Source organism: Lissotriton helveticus, chromosome 3_1 (genome assembly GCF_964261635.1).
Source record: "Lissotriton helveticus chromosome 3_1, aLisHel1.1, whole genome shotgun sequence".
Taxonomy (NCBI): Eukaryota; Metazoa; Chordata; class Amphibia; order Caudata; family Salamandridae; genus Lissotriton; species Lissotriton helveticus.
This window is the reverse complement of record NC_136061.1, coordinates 437,624,648-437,649,356: the sequence shown is the minus strand read 5'-3', so window position 1 is coordinate 437,649,356 and position 24,709 is coordinate 437,624,648. Positions and strand designations below refer to the sequence as shown.

The 24,709-nt window shown below is 44.4% G+C and overlaps 1 protein-coding gene and 1 long non-coding RNA gene across 3 annotated transcripts in view; one reads left to right on the top strand and one right to left on the bottom strand.

Annotated features, from left to right (window-relative positions):
• The window catches only part of MDH1B (malate dehydrogenase 1B), a 277,259-nt gene extending 271,590 nt beyond the window's left edge, over window positions 1–5,669 (bottom strand). For both annotated transcript variants that reach the window (XM_078680298.1, XM_078680299.1), the window contains exon 1: window positions 5,576–5,669. In XM_078680298.1, the coding sequence (XP_078536424.1) occupies window positions 5,576–5,597 (22 nt within the window). In that variant the 5' untranslated portion in view covers window positions 5,598–5,669. The remainder of the gene's footprint in view (window positions 1–5,575) is intronic.
• Window positions 5,670–6,406: 737 nt separating this feature from the next.
• Window positions 6,407–13,344, top strand: LOC144824580 (uncharacterized). Its single transcript, XR_013609021.1, has 3 exons — window positions 6,407–7,386; window positions 13,065–13,128; window positions 13,241–13,344. It is a non-coding gene; the product is annotated as an uncharacterized LOC144824580 (long non-coding RNA).
• The last annotated feature ends 11,365 nt before the right edge of the window (window positions 13,345–24,709 follow it).

Sequence of the window (24,709 nt, the reverse complement as noted above, 5' to 3'; positions counted from 1 at the left end):
TTACTTTCAGTCTCAGTATATTTCACATGGCATCAATCACATCCTCGGCTCTGGTTCTCAGATGTCAAAACTCTAGTACAAAATCCAAGTGGGATTGGACAGGTCAGTAATAGAAACTATAATTACAAAAAGAAAGAGCATATCTAAAATTCTCCCTCCCTTGAAGACTCACAATGGAGGCATTTTGTGAAACAGAACCTCTAATGACACAGAATATATAATATATTTTACCTTCTAGCTCGGAGCCTAGATCATGGCCTATTGCAGAACATTGCACACAAGGCCTCATTGAATGTGCTATAAAAACAAAAGAAACATTAAGGGCCATTGGAAAATACAAGGAGGTCGTTCTGTGGGATGCAGAAAGAGGCCAGTGCTTGCACTTTCAGGCCTAGGCTCAATACAGGGCCTAGTCTGGAGGAAGGCAGAAGTGGGCTCTATTGAGTGAAAACATGAACAGAAAATGAAAACAGAAAGTTTGTCCTGAAACAAAATTACAAAACAACCAGGTGAGGTGCATGCTGTAATAGACTTAGAATGGATTCACATTCCACATAATATTTAGTTTAAAGCACACATTCACCCATGGGCATCAAGGCACAGAATAACAGATGTGTAGTGTGTTACCCAACTCAGTGATATTGGAGTCGGGTAAATGAGGCTTTATTGTGGGTAGCACCATTTTTCTTGAATACCTTGCCTTCCTCTATTCACAATAGCAAGAGGGCCATGAACTTCCAATGTCTCTTGAGGGTGTAGCTTTTCCCCTAAAGCTGTCCTCTCAACTATTGTAAACAAGCATTGAAAATGCAATAGGTCTCGCAATAGAAAAGTTCGACCTTTTGGTGTTGCAAATGTAATTTTTTTTTGTTTATATTTTTTCAAATTATAAAAGTATTAATTTAGTTTTTTGTAAAGTGAATAGTTATAAATCTATCAAATGTTACATTTATAGAATTAGTAAAGTTACATGTTTAGTTTTGTCCTTTTTTACATGTAAAAACTTTTACCATTAAAAATTAAAAACAACATTAAGTCACTATCCTTTATTTATAACATTTTACACAAAATTGTGAGTTTGCACATCAATACATGTAAAAAAGGACAAAACTAAACATGTAACTTTACTAATGCTATATTTGGTAGATTTATAACTATTCACTTTACAAAAAACAAAATTAATACTTTTATAATTTGAAAAAATATAAACAAAAAAAAATAATCTACATTTGCAACACCAAAAGGTCAAACTTTTCTATTGCGAGACCTATTGCATTTTCAATGCTTGTTTTTTTAGCCTTCCTAGCACAGAGCACATAAAGTGTTCAAATGGGGGAGGCGATGTTGTTTAAAGGGGAAAAATGCCAATAAACGAGTTTGGAAACTAGGTTTTAATGTCTGATGTGCTTCATAGCCTGTGATTGTGGACGTATTCTTATACACACCAAAAATAAATATGACCTAAAGTGGAGCTACGCTACTAATTTTATTTGTGTATAGCTGCAAACACGCAGTGACAGCTGCCCTACTAGTGCTTAATTTGTAACAAAGGAAGTGCTGGTGTTGTGATCAGGCAGCAGCTTCATACTCTATAATTCTTTTGTTAGTTTGCGTAACAGGGAAGGAGCACTTAAACTGAAATTTAATAATGGCTTGGCTACATCAGCTTTCAAGTGGCTGTAGCCAAGCCATTATTACCAGCCAGACATGCACAAGGGGCACGGGAAGGGGAGACGAGGGGTCAGAGAGAAGTTAAAAGTAAAATTAGAGATAGGGTGAGGGTGAGAAGAGAGGGCGAGGGTGGGAAGAGAGGGTGAGTGGGGGGAGGGCGAAGGAGACGCTGAGATGAGGGGGCACAGATTGAGAGAAAGAGAGACAACTTAAGACACAGTAAAGTGGCCGCAAAATGAAATTTAAAACGGCCGGGAAATGCAAGCGGCCGGGAAATGCGCATTCCTTTCTACTGTGAAGCGTGATTGAAGCAGTAACAAAGGCAGAGATGCGTTAAAGGGATCAAAAGCCACAAGGACGGAGGGTAGGAAGGAGAGAGGCAAAGGCAACATGAACAGAGGGAAAGGGTGTGGGAGGGAGTGTGCAAAGCCAAAACGAATAGACATGCCTGTCATACAACAAAAACAACATTCAGAAAAATCTCATGAACACGCACAGTAAGAACGAAAACAGCCCTTTTGTCTTGTGCCCCGGATGGACAAACACACAAGGAGGAAATAAAACCAGCATGCACTAATCAAAAAGCGGCCGGGAAATGCAAGCGGCCGGGAAATGCGCATTCCTTTCTACTGTGAAGCGTGATTGAAGCAGTAACAAAGGCAGAGATGCGTTAAAAAGATCAAAAGCCACAAGGACGGAGGGTAGGAAGGAGAGAGGCAAAGGCAACATGAACAGAGGGAAAGGGTGTGGGAGGGAGTGTGCAAAGCCAAAACGAATAGACATGCCTGTCATACAACAAAAACAACATTCAGAAAAATCTCATGAACACGCACAGTAAGAACGAAAACAGCCCTTTTGTCTTGCGCCCCGGATGGACAAACACACAAGGAGGAAATAAAACCAGCATGCGCTAATCACAAAAGCATGGAAATAAGAAATAAGAGTGATGATGAAGCCAACGAATTGTACGCAATTGATGGGCTCTAAATCACCTTAATGCCTTCTAGTATACTGATGCCAATATCCAAGTTTTGTTGTTGTTGGAATAGATGCAAGTTCAACAAGACGGAGGGCATTGCTGTGGGGAGGGGGGAGGAGAAATGCGACACGGCCGCAGCAGGGGGCGGGGCGGGGAGAGCGGCGATGAGGGAGAGACGTGAATAGTGTGAAACAATGAGAAAGAGGGTCTGACCAAGACAGACAGAAGAGAGAAAACGTTAGAGAGAGGAGGGAATAAAAGCAGTGCAGGTGGGAACGGGATACGGGGTGTGAGAAAGAAGGGAAGGAACGGGGAAGAAAGGTGGAGGCGGGGAGGGAGGATAATTAGCGAGGAGAGGAATGATTAACCTGAAGGAGAGAAAGAGAGGATACTTCTGGGGGAAAGTATTGTTATAGCGCCCAATGAGGCGCGTGTGGTGCACAGGGCAGACACATGAGGCTAGGTGGGCGCTGTGGGGGCTTCGGTGCCTTTCGTGAAAAGGAGGCAGAGAAAAGGTGGAGTCACTGAAGGAGGCACGGGCAGACATAAGCAACAGGTTAAAAACTACATTTAATTTTACATAGCGTTAAATGGCGCACGGGTGGCCTCGGAGCGCCTAAAAAGAAACAGCGAAGCCAACAAGACGGAGGGAAGAGAGGGGAGGGGGGAGGGGGGAGGAGAAATGCGACACGGCGGGAAGGGGCAGGCAGGATGACTCAGGGGAGGGGGCGGAGCAGGGCAGAGCGGCATGTGGGTGTGAAGAACCGGGCCTTTGAAGTGAAGCTAAGCTTCACTTCAAAGGTGTCGGAGGAATGCGGGCGGCTGTGCACGCGCTTTTAAGCTCAATGCACATGCGCATTGAGCTTAAAAGTCACGGGCACTGCAAGGAATCGCCACGATTCCTTGCAAGTTAGATAAAGTCTGGATGAGCCCCTATAGTCTCGCTTGCTCGATGCGCATGCGCATCGACAGGCGAGACCTAAAAAGCATATTGACTGCAGCGTACTTTCAGCCTACTCAGATAGGCCATATGACAAGAACCCACGATGCACACTCGCTCACACTGTAGGGTCATACATCTATCACAAACTCCTTTGGGGCATGACTTTTTTATGACTCACTAACAAAGAGAACAATCCTATGCTGCAGTGATCTGCATATAATGTTTTTTATGTGTGTTAATGCCAGTTACATAGCTCAGTGAGTTAACATGCTCGCTGCTGAAATATGAGTGAAATTTGTTATTGACAGGTTCATATACTCATAAAGTAGCTCGATGGATTTCTGCATGTACTGCACAGATGTGTGCAGTCTATAGGTCACAAGTTCTCATTTCAGCAAGATTGTTTTATGGTTCAGTTTGCCTGCTCCAGAAATCTGGAAGTAACTTTCAAATAACAGATCATTCATGACAAGATTGATCCAGCCTTTCATCCTCTTGAAGTTGATAAAGCAAAGATAACCGATTACTGACTTTTTTTCCTGCTCAATTGTGCTAAAACAGGGGTGCCCATCAAATGTGAAGGAGGATTGAACCCATGCCAGATTTCAGATTAAAAGCTAACTATGTATTCAAGCTTCATTAGGTTTATTGTATTTTATGTGCCTACCCTGAAAGTCTGGTGCTGGCATATATCTACGCCCCCCCCCCTGAAGCTATGTTTGATATACCTAATCTAATACAAGTCCAGATGGGGAACACAATTATTGCATTTAATGTCAGAATTTATATAGAACAGAAACACAAAAGAATATAAACAAGCATTGGCATAGCCAATAGGTCTCGTCTTTGGGACCTTATTATGTATTTAATTATGCAGCACAATATCCTTGACAGAGGCGCAACCAGAGTCAAATTTCGGGGGGGGGGGCTAAGAAAAAATGTAGGTGGGGGGGCTGAACTTCAAGCAAAAGCTCCACTCTGAAACTGCAGGGGCTCTAAGCAGGGGGGGGGCATCAAAGCCTCATTAGCAAGCAAAAGGTCTTTAAAAGACCTGTGAAGTGCTCGGGTGTGGCTGTGTGGGTGCCTGGGAAGCTGTCTCATTCTGGGCTGCCACACGCGACGGGGGAGGGGGTTGGGGGGCAGACGGGGGTGGGGTGGCTGAAGAATTTCAGTCCACTGGGTGTTGCGCGCCTGATCCTTGGTACAACATCAACTGTTGCATTGCTAATTACATAAGGTTCCAAAGGCGCGACCTATTGGCTATGCCAATGCTTGTTTAACTGGCTAGAAGGCTTTTTTTTAACTGTCTGCCCCTCCCTCGGTTTAACATAGCACAGGATAATACCTGCCTTGTCATTTCAGCTGAAGCATTTCAACTTTCGGTATTAACCGTAACAGGACGGTCGTCTTTTTATGAAAAAGTTGGGGAACTGCTGTTCTCTAAATGTAAAAAAAAAAGTATGGGCACGTGGTGCACAAGTAACCACCGACACGTTCCATCCCCCGCCCTCAGTCTCCAAACCCCAACCCCACAACATCCACCACTGAGTCGTAGGTGGTTGAAAGTAATTTGTGCTGAATAACAATAAAACTAGCATGGGACCTGCGGCTACAACATACAAGGTACCCCTTCCTGCGCCCAAATCAAATACAACACCCTTTCACCCAATCATTTCTTCACAGTAGCATGCTACCCATCAGAACGCTTTCAGTGACTAGCAATAGACAGAAACAATGGACACATACAAATAAAATCCAATATAGCTTTTCTTCTCTCACACCTCCTAACCTCTCCCTAAGATTTTAGTATCGCGTGAGACGCTAAATTGTAGGAGCGCGATGTAGGTTTGTCAAAAAATGAAATCCAAACAATAAAATAAAGAGACAAATATTAAGTTGAGAACAGTGAGAGACGCGAACAGGGCATTTATATTTGCCTTCCCCGTTGTCAGGCTGGAAAATCCTCCCACCGACTCTTTTACCTGCTAACACAAACTTGGCCATAACGCCTCTCTTGATGCGTGGGCTTCATTGAGTGTTCCGTTGCCTGGCAACGAGACGCCTTAGTAAAACGAGACCTGTCGAAATAAGTGTGTCAAAAAAGAAAGCATAAGCAGGCGGCCATTTCCGTACTGGTATTTGTCGGCGGCCGCTCTGGGGAGCCTTTTACTAAACTAAAATAAAAAGAGACTCTTTTATAATGCGTTTATTTTGTTGAGAATGTTGTTAAGGCATATGCAATGTATATTAAGCAAATATATTTTTAAGAATTGTTTATTGTTTTTTAATGTTTGCTTTTAAAAATGTGTTTTGATTCATGATAGATAAAGCACGATTATTTTAAATGTCTGCAGGATATCGTGTAAAATTATGAATTTTACTGAGAGAAACGGTAATTACAAGATGGCGACGTTGTTAACGTGTTCCATGGCCGTTTAAAGGCGCGCTTTCAGTTATCTAATTTACCATTTGTCTTTCTTTTTTGTCAATATTATACTTCCTTTCACAACTTTCAGAGGGATCGTCGTTGCACGATGACTTATTTCAAAAATCAACCAATAAGTTATTTGGGTTTTTTTATTCCGTGCTCCTACCTTCACAAATAGAGGTTGCGATAAACTGTGAAAATACTATGCAGACATGCCAACCCTCCCGATTCAGGCGTGCAGCCCTGCCAAGTGTCACGCATCAGGCGTGACACTATCGCATTTCAGTGCTGGTGTCCGCATCACCGCACGAAATGCATTTGTCACGCATAATTAGGGACCCCCGACTACCCGCCCCTAGGCATGCTGTAACAAGAAGCCTTGGAAGCTGCAATAGCGAGCTCACTGTGCCAAGGAAAGTGTGCATGTCTGACGATGTCAGCAACTTATGGTGAACTGGAGTGCACTGCAGCACAGCCTGGTGAATCAATATTTAACAGCACACCCATGATGTATTTTGCAGCTCATCGTTGTAGTTTTTATGAAGGCGCGCTTCCCTGTACTGCCCCTTTCACTGCAAGGCAGAGGTCATTCGGGCGACGGGCGGCAGATTAGATTTTCCTCCGGCTGCCGGGTTCCCCGCTGCGTGTCTCAGCAGCTATGGTAAATACGACAGTGCAGTGATTCAATGGCCCAGGGAGGTAGTGAGTCTCGATGCAACAACAGTGGATAACAGAGCCAGACAGTGGAGTGTAACATCGGACCTCATCATGTGACTACTTGTGGAAGCCGAAGGCCCCCAAACACTTCGATCTAGCGCCTGTAAAAGACCAGTTCAGAGTTTTTGCCGTCACGGGTGCCGGGCCGCCCTTCAAAGTGGCGCCATGAGGATGGTGCCGACCGTTGTTAGTGCACCAGGCTCACAGGTGGTCCGTAGGAAGATTTACTGCCGCTGGGGAGGACGACACAGAATGGTGCAAGAGGGAACCCTTTATCTTTGCTGTGTCTCTCCTTACCCGAAGAAATGATTTCAATGCAGTACGCTCATTTATTTGGGGCGATCGCCGGTACTGTGGAGGTCTCTCTGGCTGGCACAGATGGCAACTGGGTGAACAGCAAACAAAAATGAAGTGCCACTACCGGCCAGTCAGGTAGAATAAAGCACTTACTATGCGAAGACAAGTGATGCTTGGCAGTCTCCAGCGACGTCTGTTCAGGCACTCTTTCATTGCCGTCTGCTGTTGCAACTTGTGCCCCCTTGGCCCCGTGCCCAGCCAACCAAAGAGTTCAGGCCCAAGACGAAACCAAGCGGTGAAGCGCTCAGTATGGAGCATTATCCACAGCACCTGTTTACCAGCAGCAGTCAGGTTAGTCATTCATTCAATTTCGGGTCTACAGACTACTGTACTGTCGAGTTGATCTCTGTAGCATTTGCTTATTAATACTAGATCGCAATGCCAGTTACAGCGAACCATTCGTTTCAGACTGAGCCTGGCAGTTTATTTTTTCACACACAGGACACATTGTATTTATGTTGTAACTGTGATAAATTGTCAGACAATTTCCAGCGCAGAATAGCTGTACCCAGAGAGGAACAGAAGGTTTTTTTTTTTTTGCACAGTTTTATATAGCACGAATCGCATATCAGCGTTACATGAGGGGACACATTACATTTTTGGTTAGGCACATATTGTCAGCAGCCACAGCACAGTGATGGTTTTCGCAGTATGGCTGTAATTCTTGCCATACTGCAGGCATCCAATGCTCAATGGTGGTCCTCCTTGATATATCATAGTCATCCGTGGCACTCACATGTTCTATAATGCTGGACCCTGCATAATTAAAGCCGCACAACAGCCTAATGTTTGATCTGGCTTAATGGTGATACTTCCTGGCATATTGTTGGTAGCAATCGAATGCTGGCACAAAAGTAAATATTTTTTCAAGTGTGTCCTTCTTGGCTCAGTAGTGGCTAGTTACTTCTATATTATAGTGCTACGAGGACCCAGCCTGCTACTGTAGGCACATTCATTTTCACATTGTTTTAAAATTATATTTCTTCGAATCGAAAATTATATTACGCACAGTATATGCTAGCCTACCACAACATTTGCAGTCATAGTTCATTATAAAGCAAACGTAGACTTTCATTTCAAGAGTTTTGCTCCAGTTGCAAGATATTATTAGAACTTCTTGTGGATAAGTTCTGATATTTATCTCTCTCCATGCACCTCATCACATGTTTTTTTCTCATGAAAGTGTCACTCTAAGTGTTACACAGTTGGCAGTTAAATATCATTCGTAAGTCTACTAATACCATGGACATGTCACATATAAGTAATCTGAAATCTTGGCAGCTATGATGCCTGTTCTGCACTCACACGGAATCCGTCTCTGGTTAAGTACCTTCCATTTCTAGTGCTCAAATGGGTGTAATTTCTGATACATATATATATATATATATTGTGTGTGTGTGTGTGTTGGCCTCGTCTTCATTGCTTGATTTTGCACGCAAAAAAGTGTCACTCACAGTCGTTGAAATGTCACTCATAATTACACTAAAATTATGAAAATGTCACACATAGCAATCTGAAACCTTGGCAGCTATGAGGCGTGAGACTACCGATTTGAAGGCTAGTCTCCCGCCTCCCGATTCCTGAAAGCAAAAACCCGATTCCTCAGGGGTTTCAGCTGACAGGGCTTGGTAGGTATTGTGTAACATCCAGCAATAGTCAATAGTAGCAGACAGGGGCTCTAGAAGGACTGAAAAACCAACAATGCCTCATTAACAAGCGAATGGGCTTTTAAAGACCTATGAAGTACTCGGGGACGGCTGTGTGTGTGCCCGGGAAGCTGTTAGGGCGGGGGTTGGGGAGAGGGAGGGGGGGGCGGGGGTATACACTGCCAGTAACCTGCCAGGCCAGTGTTCAACACTTGCACCCACCCTCTATCTGCCTGTCATTGCGCTCCATGCTTCTAATCAGCAGCACACTTCCAAAGCCTATACATGACGGTAACCCGATTAAAGGCCCCATTCTCCCGATTTATTTTGGATTTTTTTCCAAATCTCCCACTTTGCTCTTCTGAAATATTGGCATGTATGTATCAGTGAGTGCCTTACCGTACGAGAGACCCTGCTGGGAAGCTACCAAGGCAGGTCCCAGTAGGAGGAGGATTTGATACGTCTGGCACCCTCACTTTGCATAGCTGCCAAGGGTTCAGATTGCTATGTGTGACGTTTTCAGAATTTCAGTGTAATTATGAGTGACATTTCAAGGAGTATGAGTGACATTTTCTCAGTGCAAAATCAAGCAATGAAGATGAGAGAAATATTAGAACTTACGCACATTTGAGGAACCAGAAACTCTAAGAACGTTTTGAAACTGCTGCAAAGCACCAGAAATGAAAGAGCTTGACATCAGGGTTTTAAGTGGGATGAAAAAAGTAGGGTCTCTAAAAGGGGCATGCCTGGCCTATGTGATTTTAGCGTATGCCTTAAACACAAACTACATTTCTCTACAAGCAGCACTTTGCTGGAAGAATTACTTCCAAAACAATTTTATTGCCAGCTTATATCACACTGCACAACCAGGGCAGAAAAATGCATGGTGCAATCACAACAGAAAGCCCGTCTTCAAGCAATGCTTACAAATTCATGCAGTGTCACGGTGGTAAAAAGATTCCCTCTTAACTAGTATGCTCTGAAACTCTTCCCACAAAAATGAAAGAATGAATAAAAGTGTCAAGTTCACGGGGGCTTTAAAGACACTCCTATTCACCATTGAACTCAGCTAGGACACGTACGGATGCCACCAGCTGGAAACAAAAGTGCTCTAGCAAATCCCCTTGACATAAAAAAAAACAAAAAACAATTTACTGCCAAGACCGAAAAACGTGGGGAGTGTAATAAATGGGGAAACAAACTTTTTTTAACGTATTTGTAAAAGGCAGTAGGGCTCAGGCTATTAGAATACTAGCCAACAAAATGTTACCAATCACTGGCGTTAAGTGGCATTTATCTCACTTGCTCGAGGTGTTTAAAATATGTGCTAATGTAGAGATGCAGAATTGAAACAATAAAACTGTGTACTTTAAAAAAAACATGAATTATCCAGGGTTTAGTGTGGAAAAGCAACGCATTGTCGTTTATGTCTCATTTTATGCAATCAAAAATTGTGGTAATATTGGCCTCATTTATACCCCCAAACAAGAGTAATTTAAATAAAAGATTGTCAAACCGAGAGTGCGGCAAGTTCGTATCATAAAGGCTCGAATGCTATTGTCACTCTAGTGACTGTTAAAACGGCTGATATGCAGCGTGTAGCAACATCACCTCAAGAAAATCCAGGAGGGCTTCAGCAGTAGCGAGTGCGTGTCTGTTATGTTGGCGAAAGATAAGTGGAGTGTGAAAGCAGTTCTGGCTAAGAAATGCTTCCATTTGTCAAACCGCTCATTAAGTAGCAGATTGTAAAGCTTTATTTTCTAAGTGCCAGAGTCTTTGCCGAGAACGGAGAGGACCAACGGGTGGGGTGCCAATATGCTGCAAAGGTAATGCAGCTTTTCAAGAGTTATTGCTAAAAAAGTAACCATGGGAAGTATTTCCAGTACTGTGATATACAGCCGAAAATGTGAAAAGTAATTTTAGGAAGAACAATCATGTTTGTCACGGAATAACAATCTGTACAATAATGCCTCTCAAAAGGTAATAATTTCAAATTAACTTGCAGAGCCTTTACTGGGGATGGTATCAGTGATATGTTTCCGACTGAAAAACAGGATGATTACTCCAGGACCTCTCTCCCACGCCGCAGCCGCTGTAACAGGGACACTGATTCCGTTACGTCCCACTCTGCAATAATTTAATTGGGCAGGGGGGTCAGACACCTTTAATATAACAACTGCTGGCAGCACACGGAGGCCAGGGCCGGTGCGAGCAGTAAGCAGCGCTGAAGCTCTCTTTTGTGGGTCGAGCACCATGTTTGCAGCGCCACCACAAACCATAGCCAGCTGCCTTAATCCTCCCACAACAACTCCTGCTCTGGCAGAAGAACGTGACATCCCCCTGTGGCGCCATGTCGCACAAAACTGGATTCGTCCCGGATGTCTAGGTAGTAGCCGTTGGGCAGTAACTCGGGGTGACATCAGGCTGCCTAAGAGACATGCAGCGCCATGAGAATCAACAAATGAAACATTGTAGCAATGATCCTGCTCCCAGCATCCTTCGCTCAGCTGCGAGCCACAAGCCTACGGGAGCAGGGTGCGCATGCCACGGACGGCACGCTGCCAGCTACCACACTAGTCCATATAGGTTTTAGGCAGCGATAGCTGAGCCACTATACAGATTATGCGCGACAATGTATTTCCGTGCGGTGATGCGGAGCACCACACTGAAATGCGTTAGTCTCACACCTAATGCGTGATACTTGGCAGGACTGACTTTGGAAAATAAGTGTGCATGTATGGGGGTAAGGGACAAAGAACTCTATGCCAAAGGACAGGATGAACCACACGCAGGAACTTTGTCCAAACAGACTCCCCTTATAGGCTTCGAGATCTGTTTTTCAGACTTTATTTTTTTGTTTCAGATTTATATAGCACAAACTTGACCCAAAGATATTGGAGCGCTTTACATAAGCACTAGTTACGTTACACAAGAACACTTTCATTTTTATTTTTTAGTAGGCATGGGGAGATTAAGTGATATGCCCAGAATCACAGGATGTGGAGTCGACCCCGAGGCTCGAACCTTGATTTCTTAGCTCTAAAGTCGGCAGCTGTAGCCATTCGACCACATCCTCACCCATGACACAGAACCAGTAGTGAAGCACCCACGGAAAGTGGGCTATTCTGACGCAACCTGGATTACACTGCAATTACTCTCAAGGTGGCATAGATGGCAGAGGCAGTGATCGCAATACTTCCAACACACCTGCAGTTACTGATACAGAGTTAAAGTGAGCCATTGTCCTAAAGCCAACGCGTCTAAAGGTGTACTTTATATCAAGATCAAAGGAGCAGCACCCACTCAGGGGTTTCAGATCCAAGAGATGAGTGAGGTCCTTGTAGGTAATCAGTTCCGTAGCCAGTAGTGTTGATTAAATAAGTAGGTTTATTGATTTAAAAGTAAGATGGTAACAAAGTTCCCCACTGGGAGCAGCATAACTCCTTCCAACTGACCACTCATACAAACTATGCACTCATGAACATTCTATTACATCACATTCACCCAGGCTGAGCAGCAAGGAACAGGGTGACCAAAGGACACAAGAATGAGGAAGTCTTTATTATTACCGACTAAGTCTAAGAATGTACTCAGTAATCTAAGTAGCACTGTTGCAGCAGTTCATGCCAGCTCTTTAAACGAAATGTGCGTTTGTTGTCGTGGGTATTTCTCCATATATATGCTTCAAGGAGTGCTTTGTGAAATACTCGAGTAACAGTCCATACTATTCAAACATCCGATGTAGCCTGACTGTGACATGGCTTATATAGCACAAGTGGTGGATTGTTTGAAAAGTGCTAACAAGCTCTGTTTAATTCAGAAAGAGAGCAACAGGAGGTATAGGAGCTTACCAATGGCGGCAGTTTTGGGCACAACGAACACTCTACCTGAAGGAGGTTGCCTTTGACAATAACAACTTTTAACCTCAAAGTAACATACACATAGGCAAAGCCCTGAACAGATGGGCTACATACGAGCCTGTTTATCATGTGGGATTCGAACAGCTTTACGCTCAGAATATTGAAGATGAGCACGTGCAGGTAGCAGACAGTGTTTTTTGTTTACTCCTTCTGGGCTTCCTCACTGTTGACGGTTTGTGGTACCATAGAGGGAGGTTAACTTATTTATACTTACATAGCTACATAACTTCAGCAACTGAATATTTAACGGCAATGAGAGGAATTATTGGTCTATGCATGCGTTTTTCTGGAGAAGATACAACAAACAGATCTGTAGTTAGAATATTTCAAATTTTAATTCTGAATACTTACACTTGAAATATAGTAGATCGCCCTGTGATTAGTGACTTTGTTTTGATTACAGGGCTGGGTCTCTAATTCCTGAGTTGTTACCAGGTGAGGTGAGGCCTACACTTCATACAAAGCAGGTGAGTGCAACTGTTTTGTTACAAGATAGCCAACTAAAGACGGAAATGGCGTATATATGAGAGCAAGGAGGCGAGTATCTCACATTTGCATTTATGTTATTCTCTCCTACAGGTGTGAAGATCACCCTGCTGGTATTGAGGTATTTTGTATATGAATAACTGTATGCACATTTGCACAAATTATAACTATGCAGTAGCTATTTAAGAATTAGGTCCTGAAGAAAGCCTGGGCGAGTGGCCCATGAGGCTGAAACTAGTTGGCCATCATCTGATAAGTGGCCTATTTGTTTAAAGCCACTTTTGACACGTTTTTAATGGGATTGGAAGAGATGTTAGAATAAAAGTTTTTTTTCTTCCAAATTCTTTTTAATGTTCACTCACTTTGCACTGCACAAATATTTTTCATCACCGAACCATATACATATCCTAGCTGCTGTATCTAACTACTACATGGGTTATTCTTGTAGCTCTTTCTCAACGCCTCTTTCTTTTTGCGATCATCAAGAGAGGTGGTGGTAGGATATCAAAATTATGACACTGGCCTCTCTTGGCAGTTGATGGAAATCCGACTTTCCTCATCGGGGTCGCCTCCCAGTGTTCTTTATACTCTTGTTTTGGAAATATTTGTTTTTCTCCTTTGCTCTCTTTCTTTACTTGACCATCAGATTTTGTTATGGTAAGAAGTCTGTGTTTTCACAATTACTGTTCACCTGAGATCCACAGATTGGACACCATCACATAAGATGGTCCAGTACACGTCTACAAGCCTGAGAAAACCTAAACACAGATAGGTAATCCTTCAAACTCAAGGCAAAATGTCCTCATCTGGCTATTATATGAAACTAAGCAGTCACTCTGGAAATGGAATACAGTAAGCACTTGATAATAATGTCAAAATATGCTACAGGCCCCAAGAAGCATGGCGTGGTTATCTGGACGATCTCCTTGATATCAGTGGTCCCCTGGCAAAGATCGTAGATCTTGCAGAGGTGATCAGTGAAACCTGAAGTCTCTTGGGCCCAGATATCTTGAGCCCAGAGAGCTGTCTGCTTTCTTTGCATCACTAACACTAATTATGCATTGTCAGCAAAAAGGAGGAATGGCTTCCTTCTTAAAATAGAGATAGACCCTCACCAGGAAGGTCGGTCAGCAACAGAAGTAGGGGCAATTGAACAATGCCAATTATTTTCAGATGCCTGTATCGATGCAAGTGAAGGATGCCTCCCCCTTACCCTGGACAGACCATTTCCTAATTTCCTTCCTACTGCCAGGTTTCTTCAGGAAACCTCAAAAACCGCCCACCTACATCAGGGACAGGACCTGGTCCAGACTTCCTACCGAAGAGTGGGCCAGCATTCTTAAAAACACCAGCCCGGCACACGCAGACGACCCGGCTGTCGCTGACAGCAATTTCAGAGAGTGGATCACCACCTCCCTGGACTCCGTACTCCCACTAAGAACTAGGGAGGATAAAAACGGAAAACCTGGGTCCGCCCCGTGGTATACCACTGACCTCCGACTCCTCCGTAAAAACTGTAAAAGAGCCGAACGGCTTTGGAGGAAAGACTGACAGCACTCCAGCAAGGAAGCATACCACAATACAGTCAGACTCTACAAAGATGCCATCAGGCACGCCAAAGCCTCCCACTATGACACGCGGATTACAGAATCTTCTAATTCAGCCAGGGAATCCTTCATAATCGTAAAGGAGCTGCTCAAAGTACCCCATTCCCCGTCCTCCAGTGTCCCCTCGGTGGACCGAAGTAATGACCTAGCCACGTACTTCAACGATAAAATCGCCCGTATACTAGTTTCCCTCCCCCCTCCCGGGCCCACCAGCCACTTGGACAATCCGACACCCCCCAGTCAAACCGAAAGTAATCCTCGTCCTCAACTTGAGACATTCAGGCCAGTAACATGTCTGGAGGTCGAGCGAACCATGACCAAAATGAGAAGTGGTTCACCACTTGATGCGGCTCCCATCAGATTCCTCAAAACCGTGGCCCCTGTCATCGTTCCCACGGTCACGGAGCTCATTAATAGCTCACTTACCCAGGGATCTGTCCCTGCCAGCTGGAAGAGCGCGGTGGTAAAAGCACTCCTTAAAAAACCACAGCTCGATCCAGCAGACATGGGAAACTATCGTCCAATTTCTCTCCTACCGGCAATCAGCAAGCTAGCTGAGAAACTGGTCAACAGACAATTGTCCCAGTTCTTTGAAACAAACAACATCTTACGGGAATCCCAAACTGGTTTCCGCCCGGGCCATGGCACAGATACTGCCCTCCTCGCCGTCATCGAGGAGGCAAGGCACATACTGGATTCAGGAGGGTCAGTGGCAGTGATCCTCCTGGATCTCAGCGCAGCCTTCGACACAGTCAACCACCGTGTCCTCCTCCATCGACTCGCGGCAGCAGGGATCACCGGGACGGCACTTAGTTGGACAGAATCCTTCCTCACCGGACGCACGTTCCAGGTATGGGACGGCAACTACCACTCAGCCACCCTCCCCCTCACAAGCGGGGTCCCTCAGGGATCTTCCCTGAGCCCGACGCTTTTTAACGCATATATGGCTCCCCTGGAAGAAGTGGTGACACCATTTAACATAAAAATGGTAAGCTACGCTGATGACACTCAACTGGTCGTCTCTCTATCCCAACTAGCCGACCACCCGGAGAAACTGGCGAACTGCCTTACCCAAATACACAGCTGGATGAGTGATTCATCACTAAAATTAAATGGGTCTAAGACCGAAGTGATGCTCCTGGGAAAACAATGGGCAACTATCCCCCCAACAGTCTGGCCCGACGTATTCGGAGAAATCCCCTCCCCGAAGCGTGAAATCAAAACCCTTGGAGTATGGCTCGAACCGGAGCTCACCATGAAGACGCAAGCGGCCAAAACTGCTGGCACCTGTTTTGGGCTCATGCGCACCACCCGTAAGATCCTCCCTTTACTACCACCTGCCTCTAGGAAACTTCTTATCCAGGGGCTAGTATTGTCCCGTCTTGACTACAGCAATATGGTCTACCTGGGCGCTCCAGAGGCCACCCTGACTAGACTACAGCGGACACAGAACGCTGCGGCCCGTCTGCTCACGAACCTTCCTTCGAGAGTGTCAGCAAAACCAGCCCTCAAGGCCTTGCACTGGCTCCCTGTTCGCCAAAGGGTGGAATTCAAAGCCATGTGTACAACACACAAACTTATCAACGGATCTGGCCCTACTATCCTCAGCAGCCTGGTCACCACCTACAAAGCATCCATATCCCTCCGTTCAGACAGTGAGCACCTGGCCAACGTCCCCAAATTCAAAAGGACCCGCACCGGAGGCCGACGATTCTCGGTGCAAGCGGCCGTGAGATGGAATTCCCTCCCACGCACCCTCAGACTGGAAGCCAGCTACCTGACCTTTCGCAAAAAACTGAAAACGCACCTATTCCCGAAATAATTGTTCCTCCTCCCTCCCTCTCCTTACAGGATAAACAATCTCCTTACAGCGCGGGGATGCCCTTGGGTCACCAGGCGCTATACAAATCGCTAAAATAAAATAAAATAAATAAAGGTTGTGATTAGGTATGATGGAGGCCTGGCAGCAACAGAAGTGTGACCAGTTGCACAAGGCCAATTGTTTGGAAACCACCTCATCACGGTGGTTGCCAAGTTTGTAGGAACCTAAACGATGCTGGAGAAAGCCCAACGTTCCCATAAAATAGTGTTCTGAAGATTTTTGTAATGGCTGGTTGATGAAGGGGACACTCAGCTGATCCATGGATGGATCTGTGGCAGACAGCTACCAAGCAAACACTTGTTTGCAACAGGTTAAAGATAAACTATGACAAAAGTTTCACTGGTGAGGAAAGATCTACCACCAAAGATATGTTTATAGAGAAGGGTGGTGTATTTTTTGCACAGTGGATGACAGATCATGCAGGACATGTGAGTTCTGCAGACAGACAAAGAGTTTCACCTGGAATTCATCCGAACTCTAATACAGCCTCAGGCACCAGTCTTGATCAGATTTGCACCACAGGAGGGGCTGATTAATGCACCAAGTGGTGCAAAAGATGGCAGAAAAATGGGCTGTTGCATCTGCAGATGTATCTTTGTCCAGGGTCTAGAGCAATTTGTTTTTTATCTCCAAGACGGATTAGATTAATCTGGGAATTAAATAAGTTGCTACTATACCGGCTCTTCAAAATGGATGGCGCTTCAGGACTAAACGAATACTTAATTCATGATCCACATTTGGGATCTGCAGAGCAGATTTCTGCGGTTCAGCTTGGCTGGGCAGAAATCGAAATTTTTCAGTCTACCATTCAGTTTCTCATCTGCCCCACGGTATTTAACAAAGTTACTCAAGCCTGTGACAATGTGCCTAGGATGAAGAGGAGTCTGAATGATAATACACATAGATGATATGATCTTTCTGGTGCAGAACAAAACCATGCTTTGGCAACGAGTTTCATTGGCAGGACCTGAGATATATGATAAAGTGTGACAAATTGATCCTGACACACACTGATCCTGACACCCACACTGAGAAAAGGATTCTGGGAATTCACAGTATATTCGGTGCATTAAGTCTTACATTTACCCATGAAGAAGATACACACAATCAAAAGAGACACAATGGGTACTTCAGAATCCAAACCTTTCACTGAGGACCCTAGCAAAGATTGTTGGCAGGCTTTCTTCGTTCATCTTGGCTATATTCCCCAGACCTTTATGATTTCAAGTCCTTCAGAAAATTAAACTTCTCCTGCATCCTTGTTTTGGCCTGTCTTTTAGGATTTGGTGCCTTGTTCAGGGGACGCCAAAGAGGAACTGAGATGATGGCTATCACACATAGAACTTTGGAATGGTCAAGCAAGATTTGGGGCAAAGCCAAACAGGAGGGTGGACTCTAATGCCAGCCAATTAGGCTGGGAACCCATTATAGGGACACAGTGGCAACGGGTCAGTGGTCAAGTCAAGAGCTGGAGTATCATCTCACTGGTTATTTGACAAAATCTTGGCACCAAAACATTACAATGAATAATGTTACAGAAAAAATCTTGAGGTTCAAAATACTTACATACATGTAATGTAAAGTACCAGAATATCAGGGAATTGTAAAGTGCGCTACTCACCTGTGAGGAACTCAAGGCGCTGGGGTTGGGGGGGGGGGGGGGGGAAGCAGTTCCAATCAGTCAAAGAGCCAGGTCTTGAGTGTCTTCCTGAAGGTGTTCAGAGAGGGGGTGCGTCTGATGTTGATAGGGAGGTTGTTCCAGGTCTTAGCCGCGATGTAGGAGAAGGCCCTTCCGTCCGTTTCTGGCTCTGCGGATGCGCGGGGTTTTGGCAAGGGCGGCGGATCAGAGGTTTCTCTTGGGTACGTGGAAGGAGAGTCTCTCGTTGAGGTATTGGGGTCCGGTGTTGTGGAGGCATTTGAAGGCATGGGCGAGTATCTTGAAGGTTGCTCTCTTCTCGACAGGGAGGCAGTGAAGGTCTCGCAGGTGTTGGGTGATGTGTTCTTGTCGAGAGATGGCGGGGACAAATCTGGCTGCAGTGTTCTGAATGGACTGGAGTTTGCAGAGCAGAGACTTGTTGATTCCGGCACTGAGGGCGTTTCTGTAGTGCAGTCTGCTGGTTATTAGTGCGTGGGTGACGGATTTTATTGATTCGAGGGGGGAACCATTTGAAGGTCTTTCGAAGGACGCAGAGGGTGTTGAAACAGGTGGAGGGGACAGCATTGACCTGACTGGTCATGGAGAGGGAGAGGTCGATTACGATGATGAGGTTCCGGGTGTGGTCCGTGGGGGTGGGCGGGCAGCCAAGGGCAGTGGGCTACCAGGTAATGTCCTATACCGTGGAGAAGGGCCCAAGGACGAGGACTTCTGTCTTCTCCGAGTTGAGCTTCAGGCAGCTGTCCAAGATGCAACGTCCTTCATTCCTTCCTGAAAGCTGAGTTTGGTGGTGACGGGATCCTTGGTGAGTGAGAGGATGAGCTGGGTGTCGTCTGCGTAGGAGACTATGTTGAGTCCATGCTGTCTGGCGATGTTTAAAAGACACCCCGGCCCTTTGTGTCAGAATACCTAGCAAAACTCCTGGAGATCAGTTTAGTTTAAGTCATTTAACGGCTAAGTCAGATAAATCAAGCTGGCTTTAAAAAAACATACATGTTATTCTAATGCAAATTTTAGACTCATCACCATATCCATTATTATTACTTCTGCCTCAGCCTGCCATGTAATCCTCATGCTCCAGGACTGGAAAAGTCCACAAGTGCCCTCACTCACTGGAAGTACTGTGTGGACATTAGTTATGGTTTTTCCTAAGGAAGACCCCACTTTAATGGTCTGTCTATAAAAACGTAAAAACTAACAGGTACGCCATGCTGGCATGCCTTTCAGAACTCCGGTTTATGCTTTCTTTTTTCTTCCCGGAGTGGCTCATATTTCAACCTGGAGTGGCTGCCGCCACGGAGGTGGAAGTTGTATCAGGGAAAAGGTGTGCAGACAACTCTAAATGTGCCCACTGTAAATATAGCACGTGATTAAAATGTGGGGAGAGGAGGCCCACCAGCAGTATTCTGAATGACTCCCTGGGGTTTTGTAAAATCATAGGGTTCAATAATATTCATATCAGTATGGTGAGTAAATAACTATAATTGCTCCAAATGAAAGTTTGAATTTGTTGGCATATTTTCACCAGAATCAATATATATTACAGTTAAAAAGTCAATGTGATTCACCGTGGGGAAATCATTTGTTTCGTAAGATATTATAAGGTTCCCAAGCCTAAGGGCTGGGAAATTCACTATAATTAAGCAGAGTGAAGAGCTCAATTGCCTATTTCCATTGTGCCATCACTATTTCCGCATTTATTACTTCATTCATTCATAAAACTTTTATTCGGTTACATCTTAGAGAAACCATAAAAAGTACAAAGATAAAACGCTGCAGTGCATATAAAAATCACAGTGTCAAAGTACAATTAAAACAGTTATCCATTGCTAACAGTGATTCGTAAGCAGACAAAGAAAAAATAAAATAAACTAGAACACTCAAGGATTACAGCGAATTTTTAAACATGATTTTAGAAAACAAGCTACACACTTAGCAATGTGTTGGGAGTCCAAAAATTGCAGAGCCAGATAAGCGGGCCGACATGTTCTCAGGCCCATGTTTCGCAATAAGGGAATAATCCAGCGCTTGCGAGAAAGCTCATAGTATCTACAAAACAATATTACATGCATCGTAGACTGGGATGATATGCCATCACAAGGGCATTTCGTTGGATTAAGTGACCAGTCCTGCTTTTTTGGGAATGAAACTAGGCGAAAAAAAGAATTAAATCGAAACCTAGTTAATACATATTTTTCATAGGTACTTAGATGGAATGTTAGGTATGGTTGAATACCCGGAGCAGTCTGGACTGATAGAATCTGTATGTTTGAGGATTTGCTTATTTCTTGAGAAAGACATAATCCCCTAAAATGAGTTAAGCATAATTTATTCAGGTTTTTCCTGGTAATGGCTGTCATCACGGAGGGGTCTAAAAATTAAGAAATACAATCCAAATCCTTAAAAAAATTGGACACCTACACAAGCCATGGGATTTTACTCCAATTTTCCAAGGCCAACCAGTCGGTTATCAGTGAGCGGGTTAGATGGCACTGTGTTTTAGTCCAAATACGGTGCCACAACAAAATCGGCTGGCATTTAATATTATCGATTAGATAATCGATACCCAGCTCGATGTGGCAACCGTATGTTGGAGCACTTGGAGGTACTGCTAGTAAATATTTAACAAACCCATTCTCAACCGTTTGGAGGGTGTCGACGGAAGCGTAACCCCAAACCCCTGCACCGTAGGTTGCTACGCTATGACACTTTGCGTGATACATTTTTAGCAACTCTACTGGAGCGGGCTTACCCAGTTTCCTTGAAAAGGAAACTGGAGCTGAGGTCGCTCTCTGAAAAAGTAGCTTTTTGCTAACCAGGGCTTGTTTCCAACATAATCTATCGTCCACTAAAATTCCTAGGTAGGGATATTCCCTGGTACGTTCCAACCTAACTTTATCAATGAAAACTGGCTTAAGTTTCTTCGCCCTGAGACCAAGATGCATAACATATGTTTTATTTGTATTCACTTTTAGGCCTAGAGAGAGCATGAATTGACAATATTGATTTAGCTGTTTTTGTAGCTGATTTAAGGTTCTGGCTAGGATTACGGAGTCATCCGCATATAATAGCGCGGGAATAGGGCGATGATTGATGCATGGAAGGTCCTGGCTCCCTTCGAGCATGGCCGCTTCCAGCCCGTTAGTATATAGGTTAAATAAGAAGGGAGCCAGGACACAGACCTGTCTAACACCTTTATTAACGGCGAATGATGGAGATAATTCACCGCCGATCCCATATCTGACGCGCGCAGTGGCGTCTGAGTAAAGTTCACGGAGGAATTGGATGAGAGGTGGATCTACCCCTAATTCACCGAGAATGGACCATAGCCTTGAATGAACGACACAGTCAAACGCTGCGCTGAGGTCTACATAGACTAAATACAAATTGCCACTTTTGGCCCCCACATATTTACCGATCAAAAGGGCTAGGTTCAATGCCTGCTCCACCGTTCCAAGTCCCTCCTGGAAGCCATATTGCAGATCGGTCAAGATGTTATTCGTAAATGCCCAATCCTGGAGACGCTCCAATATCAGCCGACCTGCAACTTTCCCCAGGGAGTCCAGGAGGGAGATGGGCCTGTAACAGGCTCCCCCTTCTTGAAAATTGGAAGCAAGATGGAAGTGGACCAGGAGTCTATTAGACCAATTTTTGTGACTGCTGCCATAACCTGAGTGATAAGGGGTGACCAAAGTTCTGGGCTATGTGCAAAGATATCTAATGGAACTCCGTCCGGGCCGGGGGCCTTACCGGTTTTAGAGGATGACAACGCATTAATGACCTCCATATGATTGAAGAGAAGGTCTATAGGAAATATCTGGACCCCGGAATGGTCACCTGCCACGTGAACCTCATTACCATTATCCTCACGGGGTCCACCAAATACCTTTGAAAAGTGGGCTACCTACTCATCTGCCGTCACTGGAACATCAAGATGTTGTGAAGATGATGGATCTACCAAAAAGGGTGATGATGGATCTACCAAAAAGGGTGATTTTACCGTACGCCAGAACAGGGAACTATCTTTAGATAAGCAGCTCTCATGTAATTGGGCCCACAAGTTCTTTTTGATTTCATTCCTACGGTTGAGCTGTGCTAGGTTATAAACCTTTCTTAATTTAGTAATTTCAGTTCGATCTCTAACTGGGTTATGAAGAGCTATTTTTAAGTTAGTTAAGGCTTTACGACAGTTTGTGTTAAACCAGCCTTTGGTTACCGGTTTTCTGGACTTTTGGTTACAAGACAGCTCCTCCCGTATAATTCTAATAATTTCCAGAAAGCTGGTTATGATCAGCTGGGGTGAGGAGTCTAGTGCTAAGCAGTTATTCACCCATAGGAGGGCCCTTAATAAAACTTTACTAGTGATTGCTGCTAGGTCAATTTTAGACCATTTTACAGAAAAAACTTTTACTTTGTCTATAGACAATGCTTGTTGATTCAGTAAACTTAATCTAGTTAATTGAGGCAAAACATTTTTAATTGACAGGGTGACACTGATAGGAAAATGGTCACTACTAATGTCTGAGCCTGTTTTAAAAGTTACCAGCTGGCCCTTTATAATCTGGGAACAAAAAATATAATCGATGACACTTGACAGACCCCTACCATGAAACGTTGGTAAGAAAACAGCAGGGGGATCTACAAGGTCATTCGCTAAGTCCAACTCTAAGGAAAATAGACACTCATTTATACAGTTACCTAACTTCGTGTGGGTAAAATGTGTCAGAGAATATCCATTTTCATTCAAAAGGACACAATTGCCATTCTTGAAATTATTACATAATGAAATATTCAAATCTCCCCCCATATCACATAGGAGGCGGAAGAATTGTACTTATTCCGCTGTTCGTTTAAAAAAGATGTAATTTCGTTTAAAATTTTGACACAATCAGTTGAATGAAGATTGTTATAAAAGTTAACCAAAAAATACGTCGTACATTTATTAAATGAAACCCTTAAGATTTGATAATTCTCACCAGATAAAAGAACGGTTATATCCATGGGTGGTAGATTGTTTGCAATATATACTGCGAGACCTCCCTTAGCTCTACCAAAGGTTCTAGAGCTAGCAGAAACATAGTATGTTTTAAAACCTAGCAAATGAATAGGCTCAATAGCCCAGGTTTCCTGCATACATAGTATCTGGTGTACACTTACTGTATCTAACCATGCTTTAAGGTTAATTTTGGAGCGGAGGCCGGCAACGTTCCAAAAAAGAACAGAAAAAGATAGGTAGGGGTTTGATGTATCATTAATTTTGAGGGGAACGTTGGGAACATTTATGCCTGTCGAGGGATACACTTCTGGCACCGAAACATTTAATTGTATTTCAGGGGGTCCGTCAGGGGTTATAGAATTATCATGGACCAAACCTACTTCTGATGGTCTTAAAAAATCCACCTCCCCCTCGCTAACATGTATCTCACTCTTAACAGCTAAAGTCACTGGTAGATCAACTATTATGTCTGGAGGGGAATTGACTGTTATTATTTTAAATGCCGTTATCCTGTCGTGGATTATGATGTTTGTGGAAGTACTCGGGGAACTGAGAGATGGTTGTGGAGATTTGGACCCAAAAAATATTGGGTCCGAGCTATCTTGACCAGTACGCGATAGTGGTCAATCCCCCATTACTAAGCAGTTAAATCTGTTTGTGACTGGTATACCTCTCAATCCTACAAGAGAAGCGTTGTCTCTACCACCGGTTCCTGATCAGTCGACCCATTTCCTTCCCCTATCCCAATTTCCTACATGAGTCCAATTCCATTGTGGGCCTTCGTTATGGCGAGGAGTTGGGGGGTAGAATAAGGAACTCTTTTTGTGTCTATCCCATCGTTCGTTACTGGCATACCCCATGAACAAATATGATCGACCATATGTGGGTCATCAAAATTAACTATAACGCAGTCCCCCTGGATACTTTTTGGCTCCTTACCTATCCAGGGGACCCTGCGAACCATTGAGACTCTGCTGGCAAAGTGCGGTGGTGACGGTCTATTGGTGGTTAGCCAGTACAGTACCTTATTTTTTAATGACCAACCTGGTTCCTCCGCGTTGGGACTCAACTCGGGGACCCCTGTCATAATTACCACATATGGGCTTGCTTCTGGTGGTAGGTGTATTGGGTGCCCACTCCTCCCCCTATTCCTATTGTTGGTATGTTGTGCCCCTGATGGTTTGGCAGGGGCAAGCTTCACAGTGTCAGGGGGGACTGGAATATTTTTTGTCTCAGGGACCTTCTTCGACACTGAAGGAGGGGGCTTCGGTTTTGCAATTGTCGCTCCAGTAACGACTTTTGTGGATTGCACCCCTACCAAGGAATTTTTGCTGTTCATTTTTTGTCCCCCTATTTGCGCCAACCCCGCTCCCTTCGGATTATTAGAAACTGCGTTCAAAGCAGCTAACTGCTTTTCGATCTT